The sequence below is a fragment of the Salmo trutta genome, chromosome 28 (genome assembly GCF_901001165.1).
Source record: "Salmo trutta chromosome 28, fSalTru1.1, whole genome shotgun sequence".
Taxonomy (NCBI): Eukaryota; Metazoa; Chordata; class Actinopteri; order Salmoniformes; family Salmonidae; genus Salmo; species Salmo trutta.
Genome location: NC_042984.1, coordinates 16,414,474 through 16,426,839, shown reverse-complemented (window position 1 = coordinate 16,426,839; position 12,366 = coordinate 16,414,474). Strand labels below are relative to the sequence as shown.

The window sequence follows — 12,366 nt, the reverse complement described above, 5'->3', positions numbered from 1 at the left end:
TGTGACAACTTCCTGGTATCCATCTCAGTTCAGTTGATTCTGTATCATTCTGACAGACAGCCCGCTTTTGCCATGGAAGGTATTTTCTGTTCATTTCCCGGACTATTCAATTCTCTGATTAATTGGTTCACTCAAAGAAAAGGGCTGAGTGGCCAATACCATCCCAGCAGAGATTGTTCTGTCCGATCTACATCTAACCAAGTGGCAAGGGCCAATTTAGATGTGGTGTAATGTGGCATGACTGTGGCGGGCCATGTCTTGTGGTGGTGGATATTAAAAAAGATCTTCGGTAATTGTGGCCCTGAGAAGCTATGTGTTTGGTTGATTTCTTTGTTTTTCCCTGTCTCGTTTTGACTAACATCAAAATATACAATACCGTCAAAAGATGCATAAAATCAAGTTGTCAGATTTACCATAATCAGACAAACGCTCTATGCTCAGCTTTGATTGTCGCTAATTGTCTAAATGTGTCACTCATATAAAAAATGACAATTCTCTTACTAGGTAAAAGTGAGGGTATTTTATTCAACACATTTTGAAAATCACTTAATCTCATGTAGATCCCATGTAGACCCCGATCACAATGGTTTTGTTAAATAGTAAAGCTCTTATCTTTATGAAATTTAATAAAAGAATAGCCAAAATATTTAGCAGTCTGGTCCATCCATCGGTAAAGAACAGACGTACCTTCCTGTCCTCAGTATCTCTGCCATTTTGGCAGTTAAGCAAACATACAGCCTTAGTCCTGCTGATAGAAATCTAGTACACCTTCAGGGGAATGTAGCTCTGTTTTGTTCATAGGAAAAACAACAAATGTACAAAAACTAGACATATTTGTTCATACTCTCCTTGGTCAGAAATGCATCACAGTGTGGAGTTACTGTATAGCGTAACAGCTTTGAGATCAAAGGTGTCCCATTAAGAAAGACAAAAGACTAAGCGTTAAACATCACTGCTGACTTGTCATGCATAAATGATACACAGGGCTTTAACAGATGTCAGCAATAAATATGTCAACTCAATGGCTTGATTCCTAAATTATAGCCTAATTCATTAATCTGCAGGGGTTAAACTGTAGAAACATTTTATTAAACTTCTCCTCAGGGTTAAATGCACTCAGAAAGGTCAAGTGTGGAAAATTACATAAACTAATTGTCTTAGTAGAAAGTATACATATTTTTTCATACAAACAACCTCTGAAAAAAGTACAAGTTAATCGAAAATCACTCATGGCAACAAACATTAATGTTACTGTACTTACAAAATATCAAGGAAAACAGAAGTAAACACACCTTGGGTTTAGGGTGCTGTGTACACCTGGCATGGCAATATTATGACGAGCTCAGTCAGTGCTAGTTCTCTCAATAGTCTCTTAGATTATTCCCTTCACATTGTGCTATTATCACTTTCTCCCAGCCCTCTTTGTAAATACTCTCACAAAATTGCTATAGTCAACTGAAATTGTCAAGCCAATGTCTGTCTGAGCCATCTGTAAAAATAAATCCTTTCCCAAACATAATTTTTCTTTCTTCCTTGACCCAAAAGAGCAGTGGGGAAGAACTTTCCTGACAGACAGAATCTATCCTCTTCACACTGTGATAAAGCAGGATATAACCTGTGATAGAAAGGGACCAGACAGTGAATGAGAAGAGAAGGAATGTGGCTCTGTGATGATGTGACATGATATCCATGTCCATGTTCTGTCCTCTCACACTAGAGAGCTGACAAATGTCAGGGTGTTGTTGTTGCTGTCGCTGATGTTTATGTTGATGTTGATATAACACTCGTCAAGTCCGTCAAATATGACCCCGAGGTTCATCTCACATGACCCATATGAATGAGTTAGGTCAGTGTCCGATAGAGTTTCCTCATCCGCCTCGTACCCCTCTTCCTCCACCTCCCTTTCATCCTCCACCTCTTCCTCCTCTTCCTCCTCCTCCTCTTCTTCCTCCTCTGCGATGGAGCAGAGACCGGTGGTACTGGGGCCTCCAGGGCTGTCGGCAGGTGGCCGGTAGTGGCACTGCCCATTGAGCAGCCTCCTCAGGGGCATCAACGGCACCATGTCCTCCCCCAGCAGCTGCTGTTGGCAGTGCCTGAAATCACTCTGCCTCTTCAGCCGCTTGAACTCACTGAAGGCTGAGGTGGACGTCTGGTAAAGACTGTGTGCTATGGCCCTGGCCTTCTCCGACTTGCTGACTAGAACGGCATGGCACCTGAGAACCACAGCCTTGTTCTTTACTTGATGTCTGTAGATCCAGGCCAGAATCTTGGGTCGGCAAGGGTCAGCTGTGCAGTAGGTGATCCGGTTCAGAGAGTAGAGGTGGGTGGGTTTCTTCTTGCCCGTCTTGTCGGTGCCCATCTGGATGCCCTGAGGTCCCACGGTTAATCTCATCTTGACGCTATGTTCTCCGTAGTTACTCCTTTGCCAGATCTTAGCCACTGGATCCTGTGTACAGCCTCCTCCTTTAGCCGTGATGGTGACAATGCTCCCCAGGTAACGTACGGTGTAGGTGGGCTCCTCCTTGTTGAGTTCCACCTTCTGCCTCTTGGTCTGGAAGATGGAGCCCAGCCAGTCGAAGGTGGTCGAGTCGGGGAGCAGGTCGGGACAGGAGCGCATCAGGGAGGAGAGGATGGACTGGTAGGTCAGCCCAGCTATCAGTCTCTTAGGCTTGGTCTTGGCCTCATCCTGCACCAGAACAAACTTACTTCTTTTCCAGGGCAGCATGGTGCAGGCAGGGAGAGTGTGAGGGGGTGAGCCCTCCTACCTGCGTGTGTTTTTATCAGCGAAATAGAGAGAGAGAGAGAGAGAGCAGAGAGAAATAGAGAAGCAGCTCTGCCAAGCACAGAGGAAAGACTGAGAGCTGCGAGCCTCAGCCAGTATGTTCCACTGTTTGCTCCTCCTTCCTCTCCTCCTCCTCCTCCCTCCCTCCTTCTCCTCGTCTGTCTGCATCATGCAGCTCTGATCAGTGCTGAGGACTCAGCCCCGTGCTTCAGCACCCCCCCTCCTCCTTTCCCCTCGCTCCTTCACTGTTTCTTTCCAAGTAGCTCGCCAACTCCTTTCATTCATCCGGCCAGGTCTGAGATGGATATTGGTATTTCTCTGTGTTAATGTTCATCTTAACCCCGAGTACCCTGAGAGGGTTAACCCAGATTGATATGTATTTGTCCTGTTGTTACATTATGATATGGAGGTCAAAGGTTGGAAAGATGTTCAATTTTTTTTTGCTTCCTTGTTTTGGAATGGTAGTAGTGACATTGACAATGTGTCAATGACAACAAACAAAGGACTCAACATGACCACATCAATGCTATCAAATGGTTCCCTATGGTGACTTTGGTCATTTATACTTGAATAACTTAATGTATTCATATATAGAATTTTTTTTTTTTATATATGTGTCCATATTGTCCATTAGTTTATAGTGGAATGACCATATAGTTCAAGAGAAAAAAGCCAAATTAATGAAAAAAGCATCAATGGCATTATTTTCAATTAACTCTAAAACTCTTCCAACTTTTGACTTTTTTCACAACTGCCACCAGAAATATTGACATATTGACATAGGAAAATAAATAAAAGTGTGTAAAAAACCAGTATGGATATTTCATACTAAAACCCTCGTATTCAACACCAATGGTATTCACTAAGTTGATGGTTTATATTTAGGACAATGTTTTACAGCTTTGTCATTCTATTTTTTAATTTTAAAATAATCTTAATGTATTATTTTATATATTTTACATGTGATACGGCCACACAGAGGGCCATAGATTATTACAGACCCCTGTGATAACCAAAAAGGCCACTCGTTGTTATCTGATTATTTAAAAAATGTAAACTTGAATGTTAACAAAATTCTGGTTGTTTACTGGTAAACTGGTAAAGTTTCCAGTACTATACCCTCCCTTTGCAAACCTTGGAATGTTAAGTGACCATGACATTGCCCTCTATCTGACGTTATTGTGATATGTGCTACTGTATGTCTATTGCTTGAGTGACTGACTGTATTGGGAGGGCACATCACAGGGCAGCGTTTCTGGTGGACAGTTTTCTAGCAATGAATCATTGTGAGAATCATTTCTATCTGCCACTGAGGGTGCCATGGAGTGGGACTACATTTATCATGTGTAGATGAAGTCCTCTTGTGAGAAAATTCATCAAACAGAGATGAGCTGTGTAGTTATATGGACAAAAATGATAGTTTTGGCCTTGTGGGCTTTGCGCAGTAAATGAGAAGAAAGTCCATGACTATGTTACATGCAGACTAAAGTAATAAGACACTATAAAATGATCAAATATAGGAAAAGCTGATTTAGATTATTCAATTAGTAAAGGAGCCATGTAGATTATAACAAGCAATATTTGGGGATCCAGAAGAAAATCCCTCTGCATTCACTATCCCCTTTTTACAGTACATATTTTGCAACCCAAGACATTCTCAATTGAAAAGAGCCCTTTTCAACACAAACCAAATCCATAGTCAATAACCAACTTTTAGACTTATTTTGGGGTTTGAGAAAGTTTCTGGAAAAAATTAACTGCAATTTCCCACCTACACTCAAAAGATGCTATCTAGAACCTAAAAGGGTTCTTCGGCTGTCCCCATATGTGAACCCTTTGAAGAACCCTTTTTAGTTCTAGGTAGAACCCTTTTGAGTTCCATGTAGAACCTTTTACACAGAGGGTTCAACATGGAACCCCAAATAGTTCTACCTGGAACCAAAAACGGTTCTACCTGGAACCAAAAAGAGTTCCCCTATGGGACAGCTGAAGAACCTTTTTGGAACCCTTTTTTCTAAGAGTATAATGTTGAGGAGAGGAGGAGGATGTTCTGGATACATTAGGATAGGAGACACACTAACAGTTTGCTCTCATGAGCAGCTCAAGAGATTTTTAGTTTAACCTCAAAATAGATAGTTGAATGTGTGAATAACCACCCACTGAGCACAGACGTCAGTTCAACGTCTACTTTTGATTTGCATTTGGCTGGGTTGTAAACTAACATCAATTCAACGTGAATTCCTTTACGTTGATGACTTTCTTTTCAAATTGAATCAGTTTTCCACATTGATTCAACGTCATCACATTTAATTTTGAGGTTGAAATGACATGGAAACAATGTTATTTCAACCAGTTTTTGCCCAGTGGGCAAGCCCTACTGAGATCTGACCCATTATGAGTGTGTATCATGCCTTCTCTTGTCTCTCATGATTCAGCTTGACTGAGCGGCTTTATCAGAACATATGGGGCTCCATAAATCACAGCTGAGATTTGAGACAGCTTCTCCTCTCAGCCTCAGGAGATTAACACAGAGATCATGCAGCAGCGCTGGTCATCCATGATCCATCACTGCTTCCCGAGATGGATGCCGTGTTCAGTATTGACTTATCTGATGCCACCAGGGTTATCGCTCTATTGGAGAGTCGGTGAATGAAATTAGGAAACGTTGGCGGGAAGATCAACTCCTAAACCTTGTTAAATTTCCCTTTTAATCTATATCAGTCCTTTTTGTTTCCGGAATTGTACTCTGCTCATTCTGAGCCTAAAATAATGGATCTTTCTAGAATCATTTTGTATGTGAGAGCTGCAGCTATAGTATATGATTCAGCATAATGTATTAGTGTTCTACTGTTCTAACACTCCTCATACTCCCAGGAGAGAGAACATCATGTATTAGTGTTCTACTGTTCTAACACTCCTCATACTCCCAGGAGAGAGAACATAATGTATTAGTGTTCTACTGTTCTAACACTCCTCATGCTCCCAGGAGAGAGAACATCATGTATTAGTGTTCTACTGTTCTAACACTCCTCATACTCCCAGGAGAGAGAACATAATGTATTAGTGTTCTACTGTTCTAACACTCCTCATGCTCCCAGGAGAGAGAACATCATGTATTAGTGTTCTACTGTTCTAACACTCCTCATACTCCCAGGAGAGAGAACATCATGTATTAGTGTTCTACTGTTCTAACACTCCTCATGCTCCCAGGAGAGAGAACATAATGTATTATCTTGCCCATGTGATTTGTGTTGTCTGCATTAATAAGAGAACAGTAATAAGAATGGAATTGTCAAAATACTACCCCCTTTTCATTCAGATGGGCATCATAATTAAGACAGAATGTGCCATCCTATTTCCATTTGTATGCACTTGACCATAATGTTAACTTCTAAACAGGCTTCATTTGTTTTTGGAGAATCAGTGATGTCCCCGTGGCATGGTAAAAACAGTCATTACGCTGTGTAATGTAGTGACATATTTGTGTCCTCTGTTTATTAGACTATAGCACTGGAACAAAATGTCAATCGAGGAAAATTTGGCAACTACATCACTGCTTTATTATAACCCAACTGTGACAGAGTGCGGGGAGTTCTGTAGGCTCCTGCTATTAAAGGCAACCATCCACTTTGCTAAATGAGCTGCAGTTTAGGTTTGTTTACAGGAAGCTGGAGCCTTGGGTTAAAACTGAAATGGCATCCTATTCCCTATATAGTGCACTACTTCTGACTTAAGCCCTATGAGGCCAAAAGTACTACACAGCTTCAGCTCCAGCCTTCAGCCCTGCCTGGATCTTTCTGGCACCCTTAGCCATTTGTTATCAGCTCTCGCCCCAACCCGAGGTGCAGACTGCTCCTATAGCAATCCAATTACTCTTATCTGAGCGCACCCCCTTCCTCTCCAGTATCCAAAAGGAAAGGAACCCATTCTTCTTTCTTATTACCTTTCTTTACTTTGTTCTAGGAGCCCTTGCCTTGTCCAGGGGACTGTATGCTACATATGTCTACCTGGGAAAGCTAATTAAATTGAGCTCCTTCTTCAGCACGCTACACTTACCCTACAGACTGTAATCAAAGAACGAGAGGGGTCTGGCAGAGAGAGAGAGAGAGAGAGAGAGAGAGAGAGAAAGAGAGAGAGAGAGGGGCGGGGGTAGAGAGCGAGAGAGAGAGGCCCCTGCCTGCTGTCTGATTTATGGAGCTCCATGGGGGCAGCTAGCAGAGAGAGAGGCAATAAGAGACAGGGCTCTGCTCACTGTAAAGGGAGAGATGACAGAGCATGGGCTGCTATGTTATTCCTCTATCAGACTGCAACAGCCAACTACCCTTCATGCTGAGGAACCAAGAAAATGAATACAAATCAGAATGCCTGGAATGGGATGACTGGGGGCGGGGAGGAGACCGAGGCTACATCCCAAATTGTACCCTCTTCCCTACATAATGCACTACTTTTGACTATGGCTCTGGTCAAAAGTAGTGCACTATATAGGGAATAGGGTGCCATTTGGAACACAGACAGAGTATCATCCATAACTATTTTAGAAGTATAGTACATGTATTTCCTTTGTCTGCAAAAAGGTAAGCAGGGATGGAAATCAATAATGGGTGCATTTCTTTGCACAGTGCCATATATTCCCCATAGGCATAGCCCTTACATAACAAAGTTTAGACAAATGATAATTTAATGAACAGCGGATTTGCAGGAGCCAGAAAGACTTTGGGACTGTGGGTCCCTCCTCCTGTGATAAACTAATAGATATGGCTACAGGGGATGGCGAGGTGAAGTCCCCTGCATTTACACTCTTCGAAAAAAAGGTGCTAAGTAGAAGAACCATACAGGGTTCTTCGGTTTGTCCCCATAGGGGAATCCTTTTTGGTGCTGGGTAGAACCCTTTACAGAGGGTTCTATCTAGAACCCTCTATGAAGAGTTCTGCATAGAATCCTCTATGAAGGTGTTCTACCGAGAATCAAACAAATTCAAACAAATGTATTTATAAAGCCCTTTTTACATCAGCACAAAGTACTATACAGAAACCCAGCCTAAAACCCCAAACAGCAAGCAATGCAGATGTTGAAGCACAGTGGCTAGGAAAAACTCCCTAGAAAGGCCAGAACCTAGGAAGAAATCTAGAGAGGAACCAGGCTATGAGGGGTGGCCTCTCGTCTTCTGGCTGTGCCGGGTGGAGATTATAACAGAACATGGCCAAGATGTTCAAACGTTCATAGATGACCAGCAGGGTCAGATAATAATAATCCCAGTGATTGTAGAGGGTGCAACAGGTCAGCACCTCAGGAGTTGATGTCAGTTGGCTTTTCATAGCGATCACTCAGTTAGAGACAGAGTCCAAAACAACAGGTCCGGGGAAAGGTAGCACGTCCGGTGAACAGGTCAGGGTTCCATAACCGCAAGCAGAACAGTTGAAACTGGAGCAGCAGCATGACCAGGTGGACTGGGGACAGCAAGGAGTCATCAGGCCCCACAGCCCCCACACCCTCTAGTGGTGTGGGGGCTGTGCTTTGGCAAAGTGGGTGGGGTTATATCCTGCCTGTCTGGCCCTGTCCGGGGGTATCGACGGACGGGGCCACAGTGTCTCCTGACCCCTCCTGTCTCAGCCTCCAGTATTTATGCTGCAGTAGTTAAAGTGTCGGGGGGCTAGGGTCAGTCTGTTATATTTGGAGTATTTATCTTCTCTTATCCGGTGTCCTGTGTGAATTTAAGTATGTTCGCTCTAATTCTCTCTCTCTTTTTCTCTCTTTTTCTCTCTCCACAATATTTATTCCACGTGACAAAACTAGGTCCAGAGTATGACTGTGGCAGTGAGTATGTCCGGAGACACGTTGGACAAAACCCACTGAGTCGATGATGGCTCCGCAAGCCTTTTGGAGTGGGTCTGTGGACTTTTCCATGTGAATATTAAAGTCACCAAAAATGTGAATATTATCTGCCATGACTACAAGGTCCGATAGGAATTCAGGGAACTCAGTGAGGAACGCTGTATACGGCCCAGGAGGCCGATAAGCAGTAGCTATAAAAGTGATTGAGTAGGCTGCATAGATTTCATGACTAGAAGCTCAAAAGACGAAAATGCAGTCTTTTTTTTGTAAATTGAAATTTGCTATCGTAAACGTTAGCAACACCTCCTCCGCCTTTGCGGGATGCGCGGAGGATATGGTCACTTGTGTAACCAGGACCTGGCAAAAAATATAGCAAAGCAGTTCGACACACAACAACACAGGGAATAAACAAACATACAGTTAATAATACAGTATAAAAAGTATATATACAGTGTATGCAAATGAGGTAAGGGAGGTAAGGCAATAAATAAGCCATGGTGGTGAAGTAATTACAATATACCAATTAAACACTGGAGTGATTGATGTGCAGAAGATGAATGTGCAAGTAGAGATACTGGGGTGCAAAGGAGCATGATAAATAAATAAATACAGTATGGGGATGTGGTAGTTGGATGGGCAATTTACAGATGGGCTATGTACAGGTGCAGTGACTGTGAGCTGCTCTGACAGCTGGTGCTTAAAGCTATTGAGGGAGATATGAGTCTCCAGCTTCAGTGATTTTTGCAGTTCGTTCCAGTCATTGGCAGCAGAGAACTGGAAGGAAAGGCTGCCAAACGAGGAATTGGCTTTGGGGGTGACTAGTGAGATATACCTGCTGGAGCGCGTGCTACGGGTGGGTGCTGCTATGGTGACCAGTGAGCTGAGATAAGGTGGGGCTTTACCAAGCAGAGATTTGTAGATGGCCCGGAGCCAGTGGGTTTGGCGGCGAGTATAAAGCGAGGGCCTGCCAACGAGAGCATACAGGTCGCGATGGTGGGTAGTATATGGGGCTTTGGTGACAAAACAGATGACAGTGTGATAGAGTGCATCCAATTTGCTGAGTAGAGTGTTGGAGGCTATTTTGTAAATGACATTGCCAAATTAGAATATCGGTAGGATGGTTAGTTTTACGAGGGTATGTTTGGCAGCATGAGTGAAGGATTCTTTGTTGCGAAATAGGAAGCCGATTCTAGATTTAATTTGGGATAGGAGATTGTTTATGTGAGTCTGGAAGGAGAGTTTACAGTCTAACCAGACACCTAGGTATTTGTAGTTGTCCACATATTCTAAGTCAGAACCGTCCAGAGTAGTGATGCTGGATGGGCGGGCAGGTGCGGGCAGCGATCGGTTGAAGAGCATGCATTTAGTTTTACTTGCATTTAAGAGCAGTTGGAGGCAATGGAAGGAGAGTTGTATGGCATTGAAGCTCGTCTGGAGGTTAGTTAACACAGTGTCCAAAGAAGGGCCAGATGTATACAGAATGGTGTCGTCTGCGTAGAGATGGATAAGAGAATCACCAGCAGCAAGAGCGACATCATTGATGTATACAGAGAAAAGAGTCGGCCTGAGAATTGAAGCCTGTGGCACCCGCATAGAGACTGCCAGAGGTCCGGACAACAGGCCCTTCGATTTGACACACTGAACTCTATCAGAGAAGTAGTTGGTGAACCAGGCGAGGCAGTCATTTGAGAAACCAAGGCTGTTTAGTCTGCCAATAAGAATGTGGTGATTGTTTTATTTCACCTTTATTTAACCAGGTAGGCAAGTTGAGAACAAGTTCTCATTTACATCTGAGAACTGGCCAAGATAAAGCAAAGCAGTTCGACACATAAAAACAGAGTTACACATGGAGTAAAACAAACATACAGTCAATAATACAGTAGAAAAATAAGTCTATATACAATGTGAGCAAATGAGGTGAGATAAGGGAGGTAAAGGCAATAAATAGGCCATGGTGGCAAAGTAAATACAATATAGCAATTAAAACACTGGAATGTGTTGATTGACATAGTCAAAAGCCTTGACCAGGTCGATGAATATGGCTGCACAGTAATGTTTCTTATCGATGGCGGTTATGATATCGTTTAGGACCTTGAGCGTGGCTGAGGTGCACCCATGACCAGCTCTGAAACCAGATTGCATAGCGGAGAAGGTACGGTGGGATTCGAAATTGTCGGTAATCTGTTTGTTAACTTGGCTTTCGAAGACCTTAGAAAGGCATGGTAGGATAGATATAGGTCTGTAACAGTTTGGGTCTAAAGTCTTCCCCTTTGAGGAAGGGGATGATCGCGGCAGCTTTCCAATCTTTGGGAATCTCAGACGATACGAAAGAGAGGTTGAACAGGCTAGTAATAGGGGTTGCAACAATTTTGGCAGATCATTTTAGAAAGAGAGGTTCCAGATTGTCTAGCCCGGCTGATTTGTAGGGGTCCAGATTTTGCAGCTCTTTCAGAACCTCAGCTATCTGGAATTGGGTGAAGGAGAAAAGGGGGAGGCTTGGGCGAGTTGCTGTCGGGGGTGCCGGGTTGTTGACCGGGGTAGGGGTAGCCAGGTGAAAAGCATGGCCAGCCATAGAAAAATGCTTATTGAAATTCTCAATTATAGTGGATTTATCGGTGGTGACAGTGTTTCCTAGCCTCAGTGCGGTGGGCAGCTGGGAGGAGGTTCTCTTATTCTCCATGGACTTTACAGTGTCCCAGAACTTTTTGGAGTTTGTGCTGCAGGATGCAAAGATCCTGTAGCAGATCCTTGTGACATGGCGCCGTGCATTATCATGCTGAAACATGAGGTGATGGCGGCGGATGAATGGCACGACAATGGCCCTTAGGATCTCATCATGGTATCTCTGTGGTTTCAAATTGCCATCGATAAAATGCAATTGTGTTTGTTGTCCGTAGGTTATGCCTGCCCATGCCTGCCCAGTTGGACGTACTGTCAAATTCTCAAAAATGATGTTGGAGGCGGCTTATGGTAAGCTTTTTGTGCAAATGGAAGATTTCTGAGATCTTTTATTTCAGCTCATGAAACATGGGACCAACAATTTACATTTTGCGTTTATATTTTTGTTCTGTGTATTTATGACAATAGAACCTTTTTTCTTACAAAGGACCCTTGTCTTTCAAATAGGGTAATTCTGATCAAAATGGTTCTTGGTAGAAACCTAACACTCCGCAAAGAACCCTTTTTGGAACCCTTTCTTCTAAGAGTGTATGGGCATCATGCTATAGGTGATTTATTAGATGGAGTAGTGGGGTATTGATCGAAGGAAAGAATAGGAAGAAAGATAAGAGTTGTGACAACTTCCTTAGAATTACATTTCCATAAATTCCAAACCTTCCCATGAGTTCAACTCATGGGAAGGTTTGGAATTTATGGAAATTGTGTGCATCATGTTCCCCAACATGACATTTATAGAGAGCTGTCACAGAAACATCTGACTCACTGCATTCAATTTATCCTGAACAGCAGAGCCTTACGAGCAATATAACGCTCTGCTGTAGCCTACTCTAATACAAATGTTTTGTACAGTGTGTTCCGTACAGTATACAGAAGATGTTCTGTATAAATCTTCCATACAGTATGCCCAGTTCTACACTACCAAACGTATAGCTTCATACAAAAAAATCCTTCAACGCTCCTCCTTACACGTCGAATATTTTCCTACACTCCCTACCCTGTTATTGAAACACATGACAGTGGCTAGATTAATGGCACTTCTGTTGGAATGATTCAGCATCATATGTATTATGCAT

The 12,366-nt window shown here is 43.0% G+C and overlaps 1 protein-coding gene across 1 annotated transcript; it reads right to left on the bottom strand.

Annotated features, from left to right (window-relative positions):
- Positions 1-500: 500 nt before the first annotated feature.
- Positions 501-2,825, bottom strand: LOC115165624 (protein FAM43B-like). The gene has a single exon (XM_029718858.1). The coding sequence runs from the start codon at positions 2,723-2,725 to the stop codon at positions 1,709-1,711; it is 1,017 nt and encodes a 338-aa protein (XP_029574718.1). The 5' UTR covers positions 2,726-2,825; the 3' UTR covers positions 501-1,708.
- Between the last annotated feature and the right edge of the window lie 9,541 nt (positions 2,826-12,366).